The sequence below is a fragment of the Poecile atricapillus genome, chromosome 4 (genome assembly GCF_030490865.1).
Source record: "Poecile atricapillus isolate bPoeAtr1 chromosome 4, bPoeAtr1.hap1, whole genome shotgun sequence".
Lineage (NCBI taxonomy): Eukaryota > Metazoa > Chordata > Aves > Passeriformes > Paridae > Poecile > Poecile atricapillus.
Window position 1 is genome coordinate 74,815,506 of NC_081252.1, and position 25,949 is coordinate 74,841,454.

The 25,949-nt window shown below is 53.8% G+C and overlaps 2 protein-coding genes across 2 annotated transcripts in view; both read right to left on the minus strand.

The window, feature by feature from the left end:
- The window catches only part of ATP6V1B1 (ATPase H+ transporting V1 subunit B1), a 33,798-nt gene extending 32,206 nt beyond the window's left edge, over nucleotides 1-1,592 (minus strand). The window contains exon 1 of the mRNA XM_058837727.1: nucleotides 1,428-1,592. Within this exon, the coding sequence (XP_058693710.1) occupies nucleotides 1,428-1,527 (100 nt within the window). The 5' untranslated portion in view covers nucleotides 1,528-1,592. The remainder of the gene's footprint in view (nucleotides 1-1,427) is intronic.
- Nucleotides 1,593-4,477: 2,885 nt separating this feature from the next.
- VAX2 (ventral anterior homeobox 2) lies at nucleotides 4,478-25,944 on the minus strand (the record flags this gene model as incomplete). Its single annotated transcript, XM_058838859.1, has 3 exons — nucleotides 4,478-4,690; nucleotides 4,915-6,701; nucleotides 25,795-25,944. Coding segments are annotated over 2 exons (636 nt in total), but the record flags the coding sequence as incomplete, so codon positions are not given.
- Between the last annotated feature and the right edge of the window lie 5 nt (nucleotides 25,945-25,949).

The window sequence follows — 25,949 nt, forward strand, 5'->3', positions numbered from 1 at the left end:
AACTGGGAACTCAAACTGGGATCCCAAACTGGGACCCTACAGTGGGACCCCAAACTGGGACCCCAAACTGGGATCACAAACTGGGAACTCAAACTGGGAACTCAAACTGTGACCCCAAACTGGGACCCCAAACAAACTGGGGGAACCCCTCCCCCCGAGCTCTGGCACCCCCAGCACCCTCTGCCCCTCCCCCATATCCAGGGGGTGTCCCCACCCCTCCGAGTGTCCCCTCAGGTCCCCCCAGCTGTGCCACCTCACCATGTCCTTCCTGCCACCTCCGCTGTCACCTGCCGGAACATTTTGGGGCGCTCCTGGGTGACAGTGACACACCGGGGCTCTGTCCCCACCCGGGCAGGGGGGAGGTGACAAACGCGTCCCTCGAGGGGACAAACGCGACGGGAGGGGACAAATGGGGGCGGTTTTTGCTGGCGAGGGGACAGGCGGGTGACACCCGAGCCAAGGGCTGGCGCTCGGCCAGGTGACCCGGGCGGGAGCCACCCGCGGGTGGCCGCTGTTGACAGCAAACACGGTTGGGGACCGGAGCCACCCGGTTGGGGACAAAGGGAGGTGACATCTGAAGGAAGTGACTTCCAAACTGGCCGGGCCCGGCAGCGAAGGTCGCGAAGGACGCGCTTGGTGACAGCGGGGGCTTGGGGACAAGGTGACAGGGGGAGAGTCCGCCCCGCTGTGGCGGTGGCACGGTGCCAGGTGTCCCGATGTCGCCGTGGGATGGGGACACAGCGGGAAGGGACACCCGGGGCACCTCTGGGGTGTCACCGCAGGGTGGGGACACCTTCCCCGGACCTTGTGGGGGCGGTGCCCAGGAGGGGACAGCCCCGCAATGTCCCCCTGTCCCCCCGAGAGACACGCGTGGCCCCTGTGCCACCCTGCCTGTCCCAGTGCCACTCACCTGTCCCTGTCACCCCTCCCTGTCCCACTGCCACCCCTCTGTCCCCTGCCTGTCCCAGTGCCACTCACCTGTCCCCTCCTGAGCCGGTGTCACCCATCCATCCCTCCCACCCCTGCCTGTCGCAGTGTCACCCCTTTGTCCCTTCCTGCCCCAGTGCCACCCCTCTGTCCCCTCCTGTCCCAATGTCACCCACCCATCCCTGCCACCCCTCCTGTCTCAGTGCCACCCCTCTGTTCCTGTCACCCCTGCTTTTCTCAGTGCCACCCCCCTGTCCCTGCCACCCCTGCCTGTCCCACTGCCAGCCCTCTGTCCCCTCCTGTCCCAGTGCCACCCACCCGTCCCTGTACCTGCTCCAGTGCCACCCACGCGCTCCTGCTCGGTGTCACCCCCTGGTCCCTGCCACCGCCACTGCTCTGCTCGGGGACAGAGGGATGTCCCCGCCGCCTCCCCGGAGCCTCGGTGTCCCCTCTGTGTCCCCTCGGTGTCCCCTCGGTGTCCCCTCGGTGTCCCCACTCACTCAGCCGCGGGTTGCTGTGGAAGTCTCGGGTCACGGCCAGCCCGTGCTCGCGCGCTGCCGCCAGCTCTGTCGCCGCTGTTGTCACCTTGGTGGCTGCCATGGTCCTGTCCCTGTCCCTGTCCCTGTCCCTGTCCCTGTCCCTGTCCCTGTCCCTGTCCCTGTCCCCGTCCCCGTCCCCGTCACGGTCGCACCCCGGGTTTTGTAGCCCCGGCCCGGCCCCCGCCGGTCCCGCCCCGCCCGCGACACCGGCGACACCCGCAGCAAAGTGACACCAGCGACACCGGCAGGAAAGGCGACACCGGCGACACAGGTGACACCGGAGACACAGGTGACACCAGCGACACCCGCAGCAAAGTGACACCGGCGACACAGGTGACACCGGCAGGAAAGGCGACACCGGCCACACAGGTGGCACTGGCGACACAGGTGGCACCGGCAGCAAAAGCGACACAGGTGACACTGGCGACACAGGTGGCACAGGTGACAGAGGTGACACAGGTGACACAGGTGGCCCCGTGTTGTCTGTAAACAGCGGGAGGGAGCGGCCGGAGCCGGGATGGGGGCAGGGAATGGGAATGGGACAGGTCTGGGGACAGGGACAGGGACAGGTTTAGGGACAGGGACAGGTCTGGGGACAAGGACAGGTTTGGGGACAGGGACAGGTTTGGGGACAGGGACAGGTTTGGGGACAGGTCTGGGGACAAGGACAGGTTTGGGGACAGGGACAGATTTGGGGACAGGGACAAGGACAGGTTTGGGGACAGGGACAGGTCTGGGGACAGGGACAGGGACAAGGACAGGTTTAGGGACAGGGACAGATTTGGGGACAGGGACAGGTCTGGGGACAGGGACAGGTTTGGGGACAGGGACAGGGACAGGGACAGGTTTGGGGACAGGTCTGGGGACAGGGACAGGGACAGGGACAGGTTTGGGGACAGGGACAGGGACAGGTCTGGGGACAGGTTTGGGGACAAGGACAGGTTTGGGGACAGGGACAGGTTTGGGGACAGGTCTGGGGACAGGGACAGGGACAGGGACAGGTTTGGGGACAGGGACAGGGACAGGTCTGGGGACAGGTTTGGGGACAAGGACAGGTTTGAGGACAGGGACAGGTCTGGGGACAGGTTTGGGGACAGGGACAGGTCTGGGGACAGGTTTGGGGACAGGGACAGGTTTGAGGACAGGGACAGGTTTGGGGACAAGGACAGGTTTGGGGACAGGGACAGGTCTGGGGACAAGGACAGGTTTGGGGACAGGTCTGGGGACAGGGACAGGTTTGGGGACAGGGAGAGGGAGAGGTTTGGGGACAGGGACAGGTTTGGGGACAGGGACAGGGACAGGTTTGGGGAGAGGGACAGGTTTGGGGACAGGGACAGGTCTAGGGACAGGTTTGGGGACAGGGACAGGGACAGGTTTGGGGACAGGGACAGGTTTGGGGACAGGGACAGGGACAGGTTTGGGGACAGGTTTGGGGACAGGGACAGGTTTGGGGACAGGGACAGATTTGGGGACAGGGACAGGGACAGGGACAGGTTTGGGGACAGGAACAGATTTGGGGACAGGGACAGGGACAGGGACAGGTTTGGGGACAGGGACAGGTTTGGGGACAGGGACAGGTTTGGGGACAGGGACAGGTTTGGGGACAGGGAGCAATGCGAGGTTCCCCCATCGGGGGCTCTGAGGACAGAGCAGAGCGGGCAGGGGTGGCCCTGGCGATGTCCCCGCGGTGTCACCCACGGAGCCGCTGTCACCCGGAGCCGAGATCGAGGCCACGGAGGAGGCGGAAGGAGGCAGGAAGTGACTTTTATTAACATTAGAAACCATAAAAAAAACACATTTTCCCTTAAAATTGTCCCATCCTGATTTTCCCATCGGGAATCCCAGACTGGAGGAGCCCCCAGCACCGGGTGGGACAAACTGGGGATGTCCCCAAACTGTCCCCACCCCCCGCTCGGGGAAAAGAAACTTCGGTAAAGCTCCGGATGGCATTTGGGATTTTTGCGGGAGCAGCTTTTGGGGTGAAATGGGCAAAAAAAAAAAGAGCAGCCAGGGAATTCCCACAGATCCCTCGGGAAAATCCCAAAGGATATTCCCGCATCCCAAATTCCCAAATCCCAAAGCTTTGTTTGTCCCGAAATGTCCCCAAATCCCAAACCTTTGTTTACCCTGAAATGTCCCCAAATCCCATCCGGGAACGGAGGTTGAGGGGTTTGGGGGGGTCCAGAGGGTTCCTCCTGCTGAGCCCAGGAAATTTTGGGAATTCCAGGTTGGAAAATCCCCGCTGGAATGGGGAAGAGGGAAAAACAAAATGCAAGAGAGGCCCGGGGTGGGGTTGGGGACAGAATTCCAGAGGGATCGACATAAATGAAGGGATGAGGGCTCTGGAAAAATCCCAAATATCGCTGGAGCAATTCCAGGAGAATTCCAGGTTTGCACCGGGGGTGGGGACAGGCGGGATTGTCACCTGTCCCTTTCCCTGCCTCAGTTTCCCCGCCCGAGCTAAAAAAGCTCCAAAGGGAGCAGAGCAATAAATAAAAATTCCCGAAAAACCGGAAAGGGGGGGGAATAAAAAAACCCTAAAAAAATTAAAAATGACGGAAAACTTCTCATAAAATCATTTATTTTAAATATTTCCCTGCAAAATCCTGGGAATTGGCGGCTCCCCGGGGATGTGTCCCCCTCAGGGAGCGGCAGCCCGGGGGTGGGGGGGGGGGGGATGCTCGGTGTTAATGATCATTATTCATTAATTAATTAATCAACAGCAGCGGGGGGGTTTGGGGGTGTGGGGGGAGCCCCCAGGGGAGGGGCTGGGGGTGGGGGAGGGGGATGGGGGTGTCCCCCCCGCTCCTGTCACAGCCGGGTCCCCGCGGGGGGAGGGGGACAGCGGGGGCGGGGGGGGGAGGGTGGCACTTCGGGGTGGTGGCACCGCAGGGTGGTGGCACCCCAGGACACCCGGACAAGGTGGTGACACCGTGGGGTACCTGGTGATGCCACCACAGGATGTCCTACACAAGGTGGTGACACCACAGAACACCCAAAGTGGTGCCACCTCTGCATGCGGTGGCACCTCAGGACACCTGGACAAGGTGGTGACACCGTGGGGTACCTGGTGATGCCACCACAGAGTGTCCTACACAAGGTGGTGACACCACAGGAACACCTGGACAAGGTGGTGACACCCCAAGGTGTCCTGGACAAGGTGGTGGCACCCCAGGACACTTGAAGTGGTGCCACCTCTGCATGTCCTGGCAAGGTGGTGGCACCTCAGGACACCTGGACAAGGTGGTGACACTGTGGGGTACCTGGTGATGCCACCACAGAGTGTCCTGGACAAGGTGGTGGCACCCCAGGACACCCGGACAAGGTGGTGACACCCCAAGGTGGTGCCACCTCAAAGTGGTGACACCCCAGGACACCCAGACTAGGTGGTGCCACCTCCACATGTCCTGGCAAGGTGGTGACATCGTGGGGTACCTGGTGATGCCACCTCAGGACACCTGGCCAAGGCAGTGACACCTCAGGGTGTCCTGGACAAGGTGGTGACACCACAGGACACCTGGCCAAAGTGGTGACACCTCAGGGTGACAATGCCATCACAGGATGACAAAGTGATAGCACCCGAGGATGTCCAGGAAAGGTGGTGACACCCCAAGGTGGTGACACCTCAGGACACCCAGACAAGGTGGTGCCACCTCCACATGTCCTGGCAAGGTGGTGACACCCCAAGATGTCCTGGACAAGGTGGTGACATCGTGGGGTACCTGGTGATGCCACCTCAGGATGTCCTGGACAAGGTGGTGACACCCCGGGGTGACAGTGCCATCACAGGATGACAAAGTGATGCCACCCCAGGACACCTGCACAAGGTGGTGCCACCCCAAGGTGTCCTGGACAAGGTGGTGACACCTCAGGGTGACAATGCCATCGCAGGATGACAAAGTGATGCCACCCCAAGGTGTCCTGGACAAGGTGGTGACACCTCAGGGTGCTGCCACTCTCCCCAAAGGCCACCTCCTGCAAAGTCCCCGCTGTCCCCAGCCCCACGGCCAGCCCCGCGGGAAGCCACTGTCACCCTGGGGGTGACACAGCAGCCCTGGGAAGGGACCTGGCTGTGACAGGGTGACACGGGGGGGGTGTGGCGGTGCCAGGGTGGCGCCACCGCGGTGCCACCCCAGAGCGGGTTTGAGGTGCCACTGTCACTGCTGTCCCCTGGCGGGGTTGGGACACCTCGGGGGGGTCCCGGGGGGGTTTTTCAGGGTGGGGCGGCCCCAAAAGGGACCCCGGGGAGGTTTTTGGGGTCTGCAGGAGCCTGGGGATGTCCCAGGGGTGGCTTGTCCCCATCGCGGGGACAACCGGCGGGGTTGGGGACATCACCCAGGCCACCGGAGCCACCCTCGGAGGACAAACCCCCCCCGGAGCACCCGCGGTGACCTCAGCCAGGACACGGCGCGGGCGGGGAAACTGAGGCACGGCGCTTCTCCGAGGCCACGGCGGGGACAGAACCTCGCGCTGTCCCTTTTGTCCCCCAGGGAAGGGACATCCCCGTCCCCCCTCAGGCTGCTCCTGCCCCCCGGAGCTTTTTGGTGACACAAAACCCACCCCGAGCCACCTCTGGGGGACACCCGAGGCTCCAGCAGCGGGGAGCCGCCGTTCCCACGGGCATGGAATTCCGGGAATTCCGGGCTGGGACAACTCAGGATTGGGATGGGAGGGGAGTGAGGTGACACAGCTTTTTGACACTTTGAGGGAGGGAGAGATTGGATGGGTTTTTGTTTTTTGGGGTGGGTTTTAAGAGCTCGGCTTCTTGCTGGCTATAGAATTGTCCTTCCTCTCCAGCCGCGTGTAAGGCTCGAAGGCGGACGCTCCCGCTCCGTAGGCACCGGGCAGATCGTGCAGGCTGCCCAGCAGCGGCCCCCCAAAACTCAGCGGCCTCCCCGGCAGCCGCGGCGACGACGAGGACGATGAGGATGAGGAGGAAGAGGCGAGAGAAGGGAGGTGCAGGCCGAAAGCCGGCGGGACCGGGGGGCTGCTGCCGCCCGCCAGCCCCGGGGACGCGGGGCCCGGCGTGGCCAGGCCGCTGCCGCTGCCCGCGGGGCTGGAGGCGGGGGACAGCAGGCTCGGAGGAGCCGGCACGGACAGCAGGCGGCCTTGCTCCAGCAGCCGCAGGATGTTGCAGGTGGCGAAGGACTCGGAGGTGCCGGAGGAGCGTTTTTCAGAGTCCCTGCTCTGGTCCTTCTTCTGCTTCGTGCGGCGGTTCTGGAACCACACCTTGACCTGGGGAGGGGTGGGGGAGGACCGGGGGGGAGGGACAGGAAGGCACGGACGGAAAGAGAGCGCGGAGGGGCCGGGGAGAGAGAGGCGAGAGCCAGGAGAGAGCGAGAGATACGAGAGAGAGAGAGATGTATTAAAATAAACGGGCAAGCGAGATCCGCCCTCCGCCGCTTCCAGGGAAAACGGGAGAATTCCTGCGGGGACGGCAGGGTGGGAGCCCGGGAATGAGAGAACAAGGGTGGGACTTGGAAAAGGAGCCCAGGGATGGGAGCCCGGGGTGGGAACCCAGGGATGGGAACCTGGGGATGGGAGCCCGGGGATGGGGATGCCAATCTCCCGTCCCTGGAATGGGATCCCGGGAATGGGATTCAGGACAGGAGCCCAGGAATGGGGATGCCAAGCTCCTGTCCCTGGGATGGGACCCCAGGAATGGGACTTGGGACAGGAACCCAGGGATGGGAGCCCAGGAATGGGAGCCCAGGGATGGGATTCCAGGCTCCTGTCCCTGGGATGGGAGCCTGGGGATGGATCCCCATGGATGGGACTTGGGACAGGATCCCAGGGATGGGAGGGAACCCAGGGATGGGGATCCCAGGCTCCTGTCCCTGGGATGGGACCCCAGGGATGGGATTCAGGACAGGAGCCCAGGGATGGGAACCTGGGGATGGGTCCCCATGGATGGAATCCCAGGAATGGGGATCCCAGGCTCCTGTCCCTGGGATGGGAGCCCGGGAATGGGAACCCAGGGATGGGAACCCAGGGATGGGAACACAGGAATGGGAACACAGGAATGGGGATGCCAGGCTCCTGTCCTTGGGATGGGACCCCGGGAATGGGACCCCAGGAATGGGATTCAGGACAGGAGCCCATGGATGGGAACCCATGGATGGCACCCCAGGGATGGGATCCCAAGCTCCTGTCCCCAGAATGGGACCCCAGGAATGGGATCCCAAGCTCCTGTCCCTGGGATGAGACCGTGGGAATGGGAACACAAGGATGGAACTTGGAAAAGGAGTCCAGGAATGGGACTCGGGACAGTAACCCAGGGATGAGAACCCAGGAATGGGGATCCCAGGCTCCTGTCCTTGGGATGGGACCCCTGGGATGAAAGCACAAGGATGGGACTTGGGACAGGAGCTTAAGAGTGGGAATCCAGGGATGGGAGCCCAGGAATGGGGATCCCAGGACCCCAGGAATGGCACCCCAGGGATGGGATTGAGGACAGGAACCTAGAGATGGGCCCCGAGGAATGGAATTCTAGGCACCCCAGGCTCCTGTCCCCGGGATGGGACCCCAGGGATGGAATTCCGGGCACCCCAAACTCCTGTCCCCGGGATGGGACCCCAGGGATGGAATTCTGGGCACCCCAGGCTTCTGTCCCCGGGACGGGACCCCAGGGATGGGACTTTGGGGTCGGGAAGGAGCCCAGAGCTCGTGCCGTGCTCGGCTCTCCCTGCGCTGTTTTTCCCGGGAATGCTGAGCTACGGGACAGGCTGGATTCTCCTCAACCCCAAACTCGTGTCCCCGGCTGCGACCCCTTCCCTGGCCGGGGTGACACCTGAGGGCACGGGGTGGCTTCTGGTGGCCCTGAATTCCTGGCTCCAGACCCAGCTGGGGACCGAGGTCAGGGGGGAAGCCGGGCTGAGCCCCGCGGGATCCCCGCACCCCAAAACTGCCTCTGCCCAGCCCAGGGCCCCCCACCCGCGGCTCCCGACCCCCCTAAACTCCCGCTCGGGAGTTCCCTCCCTCCTTCCCTCCCTCCCTGGCAGAGCAGAGGGGCAGGAGAGGCAGAGAGAGAGACAGAGAGAGGCGGGAGGGACGGACAGACGGACACGGAGGTGAGGGAAGGACACGGATGGGAAGACACTCGGGTTAGAGCGCGCCGGGAGCTCCCGGGCTCCTCCCGGAGGCACCGGCGGCTCCTTGGGGACCGGGGGGGACACCGCGGGGACACCGCGGGGACACCGACACCGAGGGGACACCGACACCGAGGGGACACCGCGGGGACACTGTGGGGACACTGACACCGAGGGGACATCGCCTCCCGCCACCGCCGGGCACTGCCAGCCCGCGCCTCCCCTCGGGGACGCGCACGACCCGCACGGGGACATCGAGGCACTCAATGGCACCAGGCATGGCCGGGTCCCCAGGGCAGGGTCACCATGTCACCGACCCCAGGGCAGGGTCACCATGTCACCAACCCCAGGGCTGGGTCACCATGTCACCGACCCCAGGGCTGTGTCACCATGTCACCAACCCCAGGGCTGGGTCACCATGTCACCAACCCCAGGGCTGGGTCACCATGTCACTGACCCCAGAGTTGTCACCATGGCACTGACCCCAGAGTTGTCACCATGGCACCGACCCCAGGGCAGGGTCACCATGGCACTGACCCCAGAGTTGTCACCATCCCAGTGACTCCAGAGTTGTGTCACCATGCCATCAACCCCAGGGCAGTGTCACCATCCCAGTGACCCCACTGGTCACTCCATGCTGACCACTGGGATGGTTTTGGGGACAGAACTGGGTCCCGAGGGCCGATGTCCCCATGTCACTGACCCCACTGGTCACTCTGCACTGACCACTGGGATGGTTTTGGGGATAGAACTGGGTCCCCAGAGCTGGTGTCCCCATGTCACCGACCCCAGGGCTGATGTCCCCATGTCACCAACCCTGCTGGTCACTCTGCACTGACCACTGGGATGGTTCTGGGCACAGTCCCATGTCCCCAGGGCTGATGTCCCCATGTCACCGACCCCGCTGGTCACTCCATGCTGACCACTGAGATGGTTTTGGGAACAATGCCTGTCCCCAGGGCTGGTGTCCCTGTCCCACTGACCCCAGAGCTGTGTCCCCAACCCAGTGACCCCACTGGTCACTCCATGCTGACCACTGGGATGGTTTTGGGCACAGTCCCATGTCGCCAGGCCTGATGTCCCCATGTCACTGACCTCACTGGTCACTCTGCACTGACCACTGAAATGGTTTTGGGGATAGAACCGGGTCCCCAGTGCTGGTGTCCCCATGTCACCAACCCCGCTGGTCACTCTGCACTGACCACTGGGATGGTTTTGGGCACAGTCCCATGTCCCGAAGGCTGATGTCCCCATGTCACTGACCCCACTGGTCACTCTGCACTGACCACTGGGATGGTTTTGGGTGCAGTCCCATGTTCCCAGACACGGTGACCTGACACAGAATTGTCCCATCTCCTGGAGCAGCCGAATCCAGGGAAATTCAGACCCCAAACCTGCAGTGGCCAAAGAGGACCCAGGCAGCCCCAAACCCCATCTAATTAGCGACACCTTAACGAAGATCCGGTGTGAATCCCTACAGGATGGACATTCCCAGCGCTCTCAGCTTCAAATATTCCCCATCCAGCAATTCAGGAGGAGCAGGAATTCCAGAAAATCCCGCAGTGGGATTTAGTCCTTGAGGACGGGACGAGCCCATGGATCAGGTTTGGGACCTCCAGCGCCATCCCTGAGCCCCAAACCGGGGACTGCTCCAAAATCCCACCGCTCCAGGACACTCCCACCATCCCAGGTGGATCCGAGTCCATCCAACCCGGCCTTGGGCATTCCCAGGGATCCAGGGATCCACAGGAAATCTGGGAATTCCAGCCCAGCCAGGAATTCCTTCCCAAACTCCCACCCAAACCTCTCTTTTCCCAGTGGGAAGCCATTCCCTGTGTCCTGCTCACTCCGTGCTCCCGCTCCCATGGGATTCCAGACGATCCCTGCTGACCCCACCGAGCTTTCCCAGATCCCTGGATCCCTGGGAACGCCCGAGGCCAGGCTGGATGGAACTTGGAGCCACCTGGGATGGTGGGAGGTGTCAGAGCTGGAATGGGATGGGATTTAAGGTCCCTTCCCACCCAAACCATTCCATGGCTCCACCACGATCCCAACGCGGAATTCCGCTGCGGAACGGCGCCGCTGTGAAGAGGCGAAGAGGAGCCGCTCCCGGGAAGTTCCTCCATCCCAGATTCCCCTCTCCAGCTTCTCTCCTTGCCCAGACCCCAAAAGCGTCCCCTGAATCCCACAGGGTGGCCCCGGTGACATCGCGGGGGTGGCCGTGGCTGGAGTTTGTCCCCAGCCTGTCCCCGGCCAGCGGCTCCCTGTCCTTTTCAGCCTCCGTTATCCTCAACTTCCCGCCTGGATCCGCTCGAGCTTTGACAGATCCATCAGAAATTCCCCTCCGGACTCATCCTGCTCCATCCCCCCTCCACTCCTGCTCCTCCCACTCCGGAATCTTCCACGAATCCCACCGGAAACTTTCCCGAATGGGCTTTGGCGGGGATTTTCCTTCCCTAAAAGAAGAGGATTCGCTCCCCATCCACATCCCTGGGATGCCATTCCCAATTTTTCCTGGAGGAAAGGCAGAGAACATTCCCAGTGGGCACCACTCCACCCCTCTGGAATATCGTGTTTATCCATGGCAGGAAGGAGAGCGAGACCCAAGGCCATCCTTTTCCAAGGAAAACCAATTCCCAGATTTTTTTGCTCCGGGGGCAGCAGGGCCATCCAGCTGGGAGGGAACGGGAACGAGGGGTTGGAATTCTGGGAATCTCCCAGGGCTGCTGGTGGCTGTAAATCCCGAACCCCAGGTGTGACGTTCCGGTGGGGTCGCACCTGGATGCAGGGAAGCGCCTCTGGAAGTGCCCCTGGAAGGGACACGGGAGGTGACAGGAGCAGGGGACACTCCGGGGACAGGGAGGACGGAGCCACGTGGAGGAGCCAGCTCGGAAAAGTTCTGGGAGAGGCAGCGCCGAGGCTGAGGCGTGAGGAGAGCGGGGATTTGTAAATCCCAGAATTCCGGAATGGTTTGGGATGGGAGGGACCTTAAATCCCACCCCGTTCCAAGGGCAGGGACAGCTCCCACCATCCCAGCTGGATCCGATCCCAACGTCCAACCTGGCCTTGGGCATTCCCAGGGATCCACAGAAATCTGGGAATTGCAGAATCCCAGACAGGAATTCCTTGCCAAGATCCCAGCCCAATCTCCCCTTTCCCTTGGGAAGCCATTCCCTGGCTCCTGTCCCTGCAGCCCTTGGCCCCAGTCCCTCTCCAGCTCTCCTGGAGCCCCTGCAGGGACTCTCAGCATTCCCTGCATTTTTCCCTTCTCCAGGGGAACATTCCCAGCTCTCCCAGAGCAGAGGAGCTCTCGAATCCCAGACCTTTTTTTTGTTGGAAGGGACCTTAAATCCCATCAATTCCAACCCCATCCATGGGCAGGAACAGCTCCCACCATCCCAGCTGGATCCAAATCCATCCCAACCCGGCCTTGGGCATTGCCAGGGATCCACAGAAATCTGGGAATTGCAGAATCCCAGGCAGGAATTCCTTGCCAAGATCCCAGCCCAGTCTCCCCTTTCCCTTGGGAAGCCATTCCCTGGCTCCTGTCCCTGCAGCCCTTTCCCAAATTCCAGCTCTCCTGGAGCCCCTGCAGGGACTCTGAGGATTCCCTGGATTTTTCCCTTCTCCAGGGGAACATTCCCAGAATTCCCAAGAAAATGGGAACACGGGAAAAAGGAATCACGGCACAGAGACCTCAAATGGCTGGGGAAGGGTCTGTGGGGAGCTACGAAATTGTGTAAAATGTTTAATAATGGGAAATAAAATATAGATAAAAATTATATATATATATATACACTATTTATAGTATCTAAATATATTGTTATTATTTTATATTTAATTACATTTTTATGTTTTCTAGATTAAATTTAATTACATCTTTATGTTTTTGTTTTCCATCGTATATTAAATATTCTATCGTTCAGATATTTTATATTAATTTATACCTATGGTAATAGCTATTGTTAATATAAAACTATAAAATATATAATAATATATAATTATAATGTATATTTTATAGATTCTGAAGTATATATTTTTAGATTATATATTTATATATTGTGATATTGATATTGATGAGTTTCCAACATGTTATTTTGTTTTGTTTTATTTTATTTTGTTTTATTTTATTTTATTTTATTTTATTTTATTTTATTTTATTTTATTTTATTTTATTTTATTTTATTTTATTTTATTTTATTTTATTTTATTTTATTTTAATATTTTATTATATTTTATATTTTATTATATTTTATATTATTTTTAGTTTTTTTTAAAAATTGAATTTTTAAATTTTATTTTAAATTAATTTAATTGTATGATTTCATTGTCTTCTATTTAATTTTTAGAATTCTCTTCTGTTTTATTTTATTTTGTTCTCTCCTACTCTATTTTATGATTCTATTCTATTTCATTTTTCCATCTTTTATTTCATTCTATTCCTTTTCCCTGATACAATTTTATATTTTTTACAAAATATTTATTTATTTAAAAATTCTTTCTATTTTACATTTTACATTTTATATTTTACATTTTCTATTTTATATATTTTATATTTTATATTTTATATTTTCATTTTACAGTTTATAGTTTATAGTTAATAGTCAACATTTTATATTTTATATTTTATATTTTATATTTTATATTTATATTTATATTTATATTTATATTTATATTTATATTTATATTTATATTTTATATTTTATATTCTATATTTTATATTCTATATTCTATATTCTATATTTTAAATATTTTATATTTTATATTTTCAATTTACAGTTTATAGTTTATAGTTTATAGTTAATAGTCGACATTTAATATTTTATATTTAATATGTTATTTTTCATATTTAATATTTAATATTTAATTTTATAATATTCCATATTTTTAATTTTATTTTTAAAAACCTTATTTAATTTAATTTTACATTTTCTTTTACAACATTTTACATTTCATTTTATATTTTATTTATTTTTACTTATTTTATTTTCACCTCCCACTCCCTATTCCACGAATCCCCGCGATCCCGCTGGATTTCTCCCCTTCCCGCGGATCCTTTCCCTACGGATTCATCCCTTTTTTCTCCGGGAATTCAGGAAGGGCTCCCCTCCCCTGAATGTCATCCCAAATGTCACCGCGCTCGGAACGCCGCTGCCCGCGCTCCGGGGAATTCCCATCCAGACGCATCCGAGGGGCCGGAGGCGCTTCCCAAGCCGGAGCCTTGGGATGGGCTCACCCATCATCCCCATCCCCTGATCCCAGCAGGGCGTGGGGAGCGGGGAGGGAATGAACACGGGAATCAAAACGGGAATCAAAATGGGAATGAAAATGGGAATAAACATGGGAATGAAAATAAAAATGGGAATGAAAATGGGAATAAACATGGGAATGAAAATGGGGATAAACATGGGAATGAAAATGGGGATAAACATGGGAATAAACGGGAATAAACACGGGAATGAAAATAAAAATGGGAATGAAAATGGGAATAAAAATGGGAATGAAAATGGGGATAAAAATGGGGATAAACAGGGGAATAAACATGGGAATGAAAATAAAAATGGGAATGAAAATGGGAATAAACATGGGAATAAACAGGGGAATAAGAATGGGAATAAACGGGAATCAAAATGGGAATCAAAATGGGAATGAAAATGGGAATAAACATGGGAATAAACAGGGGAATAAAAATGGGAATGAAAATGGGAATAAACATGGGAATGAAAATGGGAATAAAAACGGGAATAAGAATAGCAATAAAAATGGGAATAAAAATGGGAATAAGAAAACATGGGACTCAAAATGGGAATAAAAATAGGGATAAACATGGGAATGAAAATGGGAATAAAAATGGGAATGAAAATGGGGATAAACATGGGAATAAACAGGGGAATGAAAATAAAAATGGGAATGAAAATGGGAATAAACATGGGAATGAAAATGGGAATAAAAACGGGAATGAAAATGGGAATATAAATGGGAGTAAACATGGGAATGAAAATGGGAATGAAAATGGGAATAAACATGGGAATAAAAGTGGGAATAAACATGGGAATAAAAATGGGAATAAGAATAGGAATAAAAATAGGAATAAGAAAACATGGGAATCAAAATGGGAATAAAAATAGGGATAAACATGGGAATGAAAATGGGAATAAAAATGGAAATGAAAATGGGAATAAGAATGGGAATAAAAATGGGAATAAGAATGGGAATGAAAATGGGAATGAAAATGGGAATAAGAATAGGAATAAAAATGGGAATAAAAATGGGAATAAACACAGGAATAAACAGGGGAATAAGAATGGGAATAAACGGGAATAAAAATGGGAATAAAAATGGGAATAAACATGGGAATAAACAGGGGAATAAAAATAGGGATAAAAATGGGAATAAAAATGGGAATAAGAATGGGAATAAACATGGGAATAAAAACGGGAATAAACAGGGGAATGAACAGGGGAATAAAAATAGGAATAAAAATGGGAATAAGAACAGGAATAAACGTGGCAATAAGAATGGGAATAAAAGTGGGAATAAAAATGGGAACTCTGCATTATCCGGAGCCTAAGGAATCATCCAGAGACCATGATGTTGGCTCCATCCCGGTTTTCCACGGCTGTTGGCACTGGGAAGGAGCCAACGATGGGTTGGATCCCTGGAATCCCGTGCCGTGACCTCGGAGAGGGTCATATCCTGGGATTCCTTCTCCGGGTATCTGGGGCTGCTGCTCCCATCCCTGCCCTTCCCCAAACACTTCTGAGGAATTATTCCCAAGATGGGAATCCCGATGGAAACCCCTTATATGGGAAAGCAAAGGGTGGGAGTGCGTCATTCCATGGATCTCAGAGATCCTGGGATTTGTGTGGGTTTTCTGCCCAGTAACTTCCCATCCATCCATCCATCCATCCATCCATCATCCATCCATCCATCATCCATCCATCCATCCATCCATCCATCCATCCATCATCCATCATCCATCCATCCATCCATCCATCATCCATCCATCATCCATCCATCATCCATCATCCATCCATCATCCATCATCCATCATCCATCCATCCATCCATCCATCCATCATCCATCCATCCATCCATCATCCATCCATCCATCCATCCATCCATCCATCCATCATCCATCCATCCATCATCCATCCATCCATCCATCATCCATCCATCCATCATCCATCCATCATCCATCATCCATCATCCATCATCCATCATCCATCCATCATCCATCCATCCATCCATCATTCCATCATCCATCCATCATCCATCATCCATCCATCATCCATCATCCATCCATCATCCATCATCCATCCATCAATCATCCATCATCCATCCATCCATCATCCATCCATCATCCATCATCCATCATCCATCCATCCATCCATCCATCCATCCATCCATCCATCCATCATCCATCCATCCATCATCCATCCATCATCCATCCATCCATCATCCATCCATCATCCATCATCCATCCATCATCCATCCATCCATCATCCATCCATCATCCATCATCCATCATCCATCATCCATCCATCATCCATCCATCATCCATCCATCCATCATCCATCATCCATCCATCATCCATCCATCCATCATCCATCCATCATCCATCATCCATCCATCCATCATCCATCCATCATCCATCATCCATCCATCAATCATCCATCATCCATCCATCCATCATCCATCCATCCATCATCCATCCATCCATCCATCATCCATCCATCATCCATCCATCCATCCATCCATCCATCCATCATCCATCATCCATCCATCATCCATCATCCATCCATCATCCATCCATCATCCATCATCCATCCATCATCCATCATCCATCATCCATCATCCATCATCCATCCATCCATCCATCCATCCATCATCCATCCATCATCCATCCATCATCCATCATCCATCATCCATCCATCATCCATCATCCATCCATCATCCATCCATCATCCATCCATCATCCATCATCCATCATCCATCCATCATCCATCCATCCATCCATCATCCATCATCCATCATCCATCCATCCATCCATCATCCATCCATCCATCATCCATCATCCATCCATCCATCATCCATCCATCCATCATCCATCCATCATCCATCCATCATCCATCATCCATCATCCATCATCCATCCATCCATCCATCATCCATCATCCATCATCCATCCATCATCCATCCATCATCCATCATCCATCCATCATCCATCCATCATCCATCCATCCATCCATCCATCATCCATCCATCCATCATCCATCATCCATCATCCATCCATCATCCATCATCCATCATCCATCATCCATCCATCATCCATCCATCATCCATCCATCATCCATCCATCATCCATCATCCATCCATCCATCCATCCATCCATCCATCCATCCATCCATCCATCCATCATCCATCCATCCATCATCCATCCATCATCCATCATCCATCATCCATCCATCATCCATCCATCATCCATCCCAAAGCACCACACGTACAGGACCGGAAGTGCCCTCCTCTCATTACAGCTCCCATTTTCCATCCTCATCCTCTGCTTCCCGCCACGTCGGGGCCGAGCCGCGTTTGGAATCGCTCCTGACTGGAATCCCAAACCCCCATCCCTGCCCGGGCAGATCCCAGGAATATCAACACCACACACTCCCCTCCTCCCACATTCCCAAAAACCTCAATTTATCCTCCAAACCGGACAATCCCGGCCGCGCTGCGCGACTCCGGGGCCGTGTTTGGGGTTTTTAGCGGGGTTTGTTTTGGGCGGCCCTGCCCCGGCGCTGACCCCGGCGCCGGTCACGCGCTGCCGGCACACGTGTGGCCCCCGGCTCTGCCATCCCGCGCTATTCCTGGCTGCCGAGCGGGAATTGGCCGGGATTAGCTCCCGACCTCCGGCAGCTGACGCCCCGTGGGAGCCTGCGCTCCGGCATCATCCTGCTCCACCCTCCTCCTCCTCCTTTTCCTTTTTTTCCCTCTTTTCCCTCCTCTTTCTCCTCTCTCCGGTCTCGCTGCCGCTCGGATCCCGGATCCCGGTGTTGTTTAATCCATCGGGATCGCTGCCCGAACCTGCGGGTTTCATAACGGCGGCTCCGTGACCTTTCCGACTCTCCCTGCGCCGAGCGGGGATGGATTCATCCCTCGGCCGCCATTCCAGAGCATCCCAACCATTCCAAACCCTCCGCCACGGCCTTTGGGAATGCGTTTCCGGAATTGTCCCTGACCCTCACCCGGGATCCCATTCCCAGCACAGCCCCTTTCCTGCCGCTGATCCAAAATTCCAGCTGGAAGCCAGACTTATGTCCGACTCCTGCTCCAAAATTCCGGATATTCCCAGCTCTGCAGCCAGGGAACCTCGCGGGTGCTCTGGCGCCGATTGGAAATGGAAAATTTGGAGATGCCGGCAAAGTTGGAAGGGAATTCCCCAATTTTTGGGGTTTTGGGAACCCACCACCCTGGCAGGGAGACCCTCCATGAAATCCCGGGAATCTAGCAGGGACCCATGGGTGGGAATTCCAGCCCCAGCATCGGGATCAATCCCAAGACTCACAAAAACCATCACCAAACCCAAATCCCATCATTTTTTCAGGAAAACATTTAAATTACATCCACCTGGATGATGCTGGGATTGCTCTGGGAAAACCCAGTTCGGCTTCATCGGGAATCAAAACTTTCCATCAGAAATTCTGGAATCCTGGGATTTTATTTGTTTTTTGGGAGTGGAGGGTGTGTGGGGGGAGGATTTTAAATCCTTAATGATAAAAATCCCCATTTTCCCCCCACCAATCATTTAACTCCCAACTCGAAGAATTCCAGAAGCACCCGGAAATTTTGACATCCCAAATATCCAACTCACCCATCCCACAGCAAACCCCAATTTCCCCGCTCCCCTTTTTAGGAATTCTCCCCAAAAATCCGGGATTGATCCCTCCCAAAGCTGGGATTTTGGGATCCCGAGGCCGGAATTCCGGAGTCTCCCGGGGCTGTGCCACCGCGGTGTCCCCGGATTTATTGTTTCCCCCGCGATCCCGCTGGGATTAGCGGGGCCACGTGAGCTGGGTTTGCTCCAGGAACGCGCTCTGACGCAGGCTGGGATGCGGGAACGGGATCCAACACCTGCTGGAGGTGCCCAAATCCCTGGAATCTCCGGTGTTCGGGAATTTGGGAATCCCAGGTAGTGGGATTTAGGATCCCCCTCTTTTCCAGCATCCAATCCCATTAAATGTGGGATTGTTCTGATGTTTCCTGCCGCCACCGATTCCCAAGGATTTGGCAGCCGCAGGATGCTGTTCCCAGATCCTCTGGAATAGCCCAGATCCCTCCTGGAATTGGCTCAAGGAGGCGCTCCAGGAAAACAGGGTGGGAGAGTTCATCCCGTCCCAAAAAAACCTGGCAGAAGGGATGGAGGGATGGATGGATGGATGGATGGATGGATGGATGGATGGATGGATGGATGGATGGATGGATGGATGGATGGATGGGTGGATGGAGGCCTCCTCTGGAAAGAACATCCAAATCCCAGAATTCCGGAATGGTTTGGGTTGGGAAGAATCTCAGAGCGTTTTTTCCGAGGGCAGGGACACCTGCCACGATCCCAGGTGGATCCAAGCCCCATCAAATCCCGGGAGACTCCTGAATTCCAGCACTGGGATCCCAAAAACCCAGCTGGGCAGGGGGGGATAAATTCTGGATTTTTGGGGAGCGTTCCTAAAAAGGGGAGCGGGGAAATTGGGGTTTGCTGTGGGATGGATGAGTTGGATTTTTGGGATGCCAAAATTTCCGTGTGCTTCCGGAATTCTCCAAACTGGGAGTTAAATGATCCCACATTTCCAGGGATCCAGGGGCAGCAAATCTGGGAATTCCAGCCCAGCCAGGAATTCCTTCCCAAGATCCCAACCCCGCCCTCTGGAAGTTCCAAAATCACCTGGGGTGGATCCTGATGCTTCCACCGTGTCCCGGTCCGGAGGGAAACGGGAACCACTGCGTTTTTTGGGCTCCCAGCTCTTCCCATCCTGATCTTTCCTGCTTTTTTTTTGTTCCCAGGAGAGGAAAAGCCGTGGCAGCCCCGGCCCCTGTCCCCTCCGTCTGTCCCTGCGGGGACCAGGAGCCGTTAATGAGCCGAGGTGATTAATTTTTAACGGCCTCCTCTTAATTGCTGGGCTATAAATAGACCTTCCCAGCCTTCCTCGGCCTTTCCCAGATGTTCCGCTCCACGTTGGGAATCCCGGGATGCTCCGGGGGCGGGGGCTGTGGGGCCGCAGGGTGGCCCAGGAGTTGTCCCCAAGAAGGTCTGGATGGAGCCCATGGGGACACCAGGAGAATTCCATGGATTTGCCAGCAGAAATCATGGAATTATGGGATCATTTAGGATGGAAAAATCCTGAATCCAGGCGCTCCTCCCAGCGCTGCCAAGGCCACCACTGCATCCATGGGGCTGGGAATTCCCCCAGGAATGGGGATCCACCCCAGCCCTGGGAAGCTGGAAAACCTTTTTCCATGCAGGAATATTCCCAGAAATCCAACCTAAACCTTCCCTGGCACAATTTGGGATTGTCCCGAGTGTCACTTCCCTGTCCTGGCCCTAAAAAGGCTGGAAAACACCGGGGTAACCTGAGCCTGGCATTGAACTCCTGATCCTGAGAGCAAATCCCTTCATCCCATCCCATCCCATCCCATCCCATCCCATCCCATCCCATCCCGCGAGGGATTTATGGGAATTCCACCCCCTCCGCTGTCCCCCCTCTGCCTGTGATTTTCCATCCCATAATGACACTGGAAAGAGGCACTTTTCCCTTCAGAATTCCAGCTGGTTTTCCCAAAAAAAAAAAGGCCGGATCCATGGATATGAGCTGCCCTCGGGATTCGGGATGGGTTTGGGATGCCCCCGCCACTTTCCAGCTCATCCCAAGGACCTTGGAGCTCGCCTCGGCCTCTCCATGGGAATATTCCCTCATGGAAACATTCCTCAGGTTAATTAAACGGTTTGAACCTTAATTGTATCCGTGGATTAATTGGGAAAAGCGGGGACGTGGATCCCGGGAGCGAGGAGGGATTCCCTGGATGGGTGGAAACAACTTTGCCTGAGCAGGATCGGCTCTGAAATTCCCTCCCTCTCTCCCGGCTGATCCCTCTCTCCTCTGGGTGATCCCACCCTCACTTCCCGGTGATTCTCATCTTTCCTGTGAAATTCCCATCTTTCCATGGTGTTTCCCATCTTACCTGGGCGATTCCCATCTTTCCTGAGTGATTCCCATCTTTCCTGGGCAATTCCCATCCCTCCTGGGTGATTCCCATCTTTCCTGAGCAATTCTTATCTTTCCTGGGTGATTCCCATCTTTCCTGGGTGATTCCCATCTTTCCATGGTGATTCCCATCTTTCCTGGGCGATTCCCATCTTTCCTGAGTGATTCCCATCTTTCCTGGGCAATTCCCATCTTTCCATGGTGATTCCCATCTTTCCTAAGTGGTTCCCATCTTTCCTGAGCGATTCCCAACTTTTCTGGGCTATTCCCATCTTTCCTGAGTGATTCCCATTTTTCCTGGGTGCTTCCCATCTCTCCTGGGTGCTTCCCATCTTTCCTGAGTGATTCCCATCTTTCCTGAGTGATTCCCATCTTTCCATGGTGATTCCCATCTTTCCTAAGTGGTTCCCATCTTTCCATGGTGATTCCCATTTTTCCTGGGTGATTCCCATCATTCCTGGGTCATTCCCATCTTTCCTGGACAATTCCTATCTTTCCTGAGCAATTCCCATCCCTCCTGGGTGATTCCCATCTTTCCTGAGTGATTCCCATCTTTCCTGAGCAATTCCCATCTTTCCTGAGTGATTCCCATCTTTCCTGAGTGATTCCCATCTTTCCTGAGCAATTCCCATCTTTCCTGAGTGATTCCCATCTTTCCTGGGAAATTCCCATCTTTCCATGGTGACTCCCATCTTTCCTGAGTGATTTCCATCTTTCCTGAGCAATTCTTATCTTTCCTGGGTGATTCCCATCTTTCCATGGTGATTCCCATCTTTCCATGGTGATTCCCATCTTTCCTGGGTGATTCCCATTTTTCCTGGGCAATTCCCATCTTTCCTGGGTGATTCCCATCTTTCCTGAGTTATTTCCATTATTTCTGAGTGATTCCCATCTTTTCTGGGTGATTCCCATCTTTCCTGGGTGATTCCCATCTTTCCTGGGTGATTCTCATCTTTCCTAAGCGATTCCCATCTCTCCTGGGTGATTCCCGTATTTCCTGAATGATTCCTATCTTTTCTGGGTGATTCCCATCTTTCCTGAGTGATTCCCATCTTTCCATGGTGATTCCCATCTTTCCTGAGTGATTCCCATCTCTCCTGGGTGATTCCCATATTTCCTGAATGATTCCTATAATTTCTGGGTGATTCTCATCTTTCCTGAGTGATCCCATCCTCACTCCTGGCTGATTCCCATCTTTTCTGGGCTGATCCCACTCTTCCCCAGGTGATTTTCCCTCTCCCCTGAGCAATCCCAGCTCTCCCTGGATGATCCCACCCTCACTCCTGGGTGATTCCCATTTTCCCTGGGCTGATCCCACTTTTCCCTGGGCGATCCCAGCTCTCCCTGGATCATCTCACTTTCACTCCCGGCTCATTCCCATCTTTTTTGGGGTGATCCCTCCTCTCCGCTGGGCGATTCCCGTCTCCCCTGGATGATCCCACCCCCACTCCTGGGTGATTCCCATTTTCCCTGGCAGATCCCTCCTCTCCTCCCAGCCATTCCCTCTCTCCCATTCCCACAGCAGGACTCAGAGCCAAAAAAATTCCCAAATCCCGCATTCCCCAACCCAGCCAAACACCGGGATCAGCCACCAGGAAAGCAAAACCAGACCCTAAATCCCTTTTTTTTTTCTTTTTTCCCTATTTCCAGCAGGATTTCTGCAAGATCCCAGCCCCGCTCCCGGGAATTCCAGCCGCGATCACACCGTGTCTCTTCCCATCTCGTCACATTCCCTCCTCGCCGGGATGAATCATCCTTCTCCCCCCGCTCCTTTCCCAAACATCCACAAAAAAAAAAATCCCAGCCCTGGTGGCCCCTTTTCCTTCAGGGTTCCTGTCATATCCACAGGGAAAAGTCAGGAGCAGCTTCCTGGTCTTGGAATTAAAATCCAACCCGGGGAGGGGCTGGAAAAAATCTGTTCCCCATCCCAAAAAAGACCAGAACCAGGAGAAGCTGCTGGTTGGGATCCACCACCAAAATTCCCTAAATTCTAGGAGCTTCTCTGGGAATTAATCACCAGAAACACCCAAAATCCTGGGATTGCTGCAAAAATTTGGGTTTATCCCGGTTTGGAGGGGCTGGCGGGGACTTTTCCCTCTCCAGGCCACATCCAGGTGGGATCAGCACCTTCCAGATCCAAAAGGGGCTTGGAAAACTCGGTTTAAACCTCTTGGAATTCCTGAGGAAAACATCCTGGCCGCGAAAAAAAAAACAGGAATCGGGAAAAAGGGAGTGCAAAACCATCCTAAAATCCCAGAATTTGGGAATTCTGGGTGGCTGGGGGGAAAAAATCAGGCGGGTGAGGGGGAGGCGGGAAGGTTCTGGGATCTGGGAAGGAAAACGGGTGTGAAAAGCAGGGAAAGGAATTTAAGGAGACAGGGATGAGGGAGGGAAGAGGGAGAGCGGAGGAGAAGCGACAGCGGCCGGCCCAAGGGGTGGGAATTTTCTCACCCAGGGATGGAGGCAGCAGCGGGAAAAGACGGGAATTTCATCCCTAAGGAAAGGCTGTGACCTCCTCGCAGCCCCGGCACCCTGCTGGGCACGTCCTGCCGTGGCCAGGGGAAAAGGGCTGGAAGTGGGAAGGGGGATTTGGGAAGGGGGAATTTGGGAGTGGGAATTTGGGAAGGGGGATTTGAAAGGGGGATTTTGGAAGGGGGTTTTGGGAAGGGGGATTTGGGGAATGAGATTCGGGAAGGGGGATTTGGGAAGGGGGATTTGGGAATGGGGATTTGGGAAGGGGGATTTGGGAATGGGGATTTGGGAAGTGGGATCCTGGGAAGGGGGATTTGGAAGGGGGATTTTGGAAGAGGGATCCTGGGAAGGGGAATTTGGGAAGGGGGATTCGGGAAGGGGAATCCAGGAAGGGGGATTTGGAAGGGGGATTTTGGAAGAGGGATCCTGGGAAGAGCGATTTGGGAAGGGAAATTTGGGAAAGGGGATTTGGGAAAGGGGAATTTGGGAAGGGGAATTTGGGGAGAGGGATCCTGGGAAGGGGGATTTGGGAAAAGGGATTTGGGAAGAGGTATTTGGGAAGGGGGATTTGGGGAGTGAGATTCGGGAAGGGAGATTTGGAAAGGGGAATTTGGGAAGAGGGATTTGGGAAGTGGGATTTGGGGAGTGAGATTCGGGAAGGGGGATTTTGGAAGAGGGATTTTGGAAGAGGGATTTGGGAAGGGGAATTAGGGAAGGGGAATTTGGGAAGGGGGAATTGGGAAGAGGAAATTGGGAAGAGGGATCCTGGGAAGGCGAATTTGGGAAGGGGGATTTTGGAAGAGGGATTCTGGGAATGGGGATTTGGGAAGGGGGAATCTGGGAAGAAGGACCCCGTGCCGGGGACACACAGCTTGTCCCCTGTCACAGCCAAAGCCACCCCTGTCACCCCTGGCTCTGTGGAGGTGACATCAGGACCCCCAGAAGAGAACATCCAGGAAAAGGGAATTGCAATTCCCGGCTCCCTGGAATCCTCTGCTCCCGCTTTGCACAGTTCCTCATGGATCTGTGGAGGTGGCACTGGGACCTTGGGAAGAGAAATCCCAGGAAGAGAAATCCCAGGAAGGGAAATCCCAGGAAAAGGGACCTTGGGAAGAAAAGCACCGGAAAAAGGGACCCCTCACCGAGGGACAAAGCCATTCCTGCAGTGTGACATGGCCAAGGCCACCCGTGACCCTCCTGGATCCATGGAGGTGACACTGGGACCTCGGGAAGAGAAATCCCGGGAAAAGGGACCTCAGGAAAAGGGACCTCGGGAATTAGGAACCCAAGGCCGCTTTTCTCCCGACCACGGCGCAGCCGAATCCCACCCCAAATCCTCCTCCACCACCAAAATAAATCCTGGAATGCCGATTTCCCCTCACCCAGCAGCAGGATCCCCCCACATCCCATCCCTCGGAGCCAGGGACTGGCTGGGATGGGTTTGTTCCATAAAAAAATTGGAATTATTTCCTGTGCCAATTGAGGGAAGCTTTGCTGCTGCCAGACCTGGCAGGGAAGGGGTGGATGGGGCAGAATTATTATTATTATTATTATTATTATTATTATTATTATTATTATTATTATTATTATTATTATTATTATTATTATTATTATTATTATTATTATTTAATATTAATATTAATATTAATATTAATATTAATATTTATTATTATTGTTATTGTTATTATTATTGTTGTTGTTGTTACTATTATTATTACTATTACGATTATGATTATGATTACTATTACTATTACTATTATTATTACTATTATTACTATTACTATTATTACTATTATTACAATTATTGCCGTTATTACTATTATTACTATTACTATTACTACCACTATTATTACTATTAATATTATTACTATTGTTACATTGTTACATTATTACATTGTTCCATGTTATTATTATTATTCCATTATTATATTATTATCCCACTATTAATAGCATTTAATTAATTACGATTAATTATGATTATTATCCGATTATTAAATTAATTACGATTATTTAATGACAAATTTCCAAGCCAGAACCATTCATTCTCCCGGATCTCCCCAGCACATGGAAAAACCAGGAAAATCCCTTCCCATCATCCGAGGAAGGCGATGGAGAAGAGATCCAGGCCTAATTCCAGCGGCAATCCCGCCGGGATTGGGACGCAGGAAAAGCGGGAGCAGCCCCCCAACCCCCACCTCATGTCACCGCTGTCACCCCCCTCCTGCTCCTTCCTCTTCCCGCTTTTCTCGGGATCACGGAATGTCTTGGAAACGAGCTCAAAGCTCATCCAGAGCCACCTTCCCCCATCCCAGGTCGCTCCGAGCTGCGTCCAACCTCACCTGGACCCTTTTTGGGACACTCGCGGTGCCACCACCGCCTGGGGGGTCCCCACGGACCCCTCAGCGTTGTCCCCAACCCCATCCCAACCATTCCAAAGGGCGGGAGGGCGGAAAACTCCGGGATGGGAAGGTCGCGCTCATCCCGCGGGGCTCGGGCAGGCGGCAGGGTCTCACCTGGGTCTCGGAGAGGTTGAGCTGCCGCGCTAGCTCCGTCCTTTCCCGGCCCACCACGTACTGGCAGCGCTGGAATTCCAGCTCCAGGCGGTAGAGCTGCTCCGCCGTGAAGGACGTCCGCGTCCGCTTGGGCCGGTCCAGGTCCAGCCCTTTGG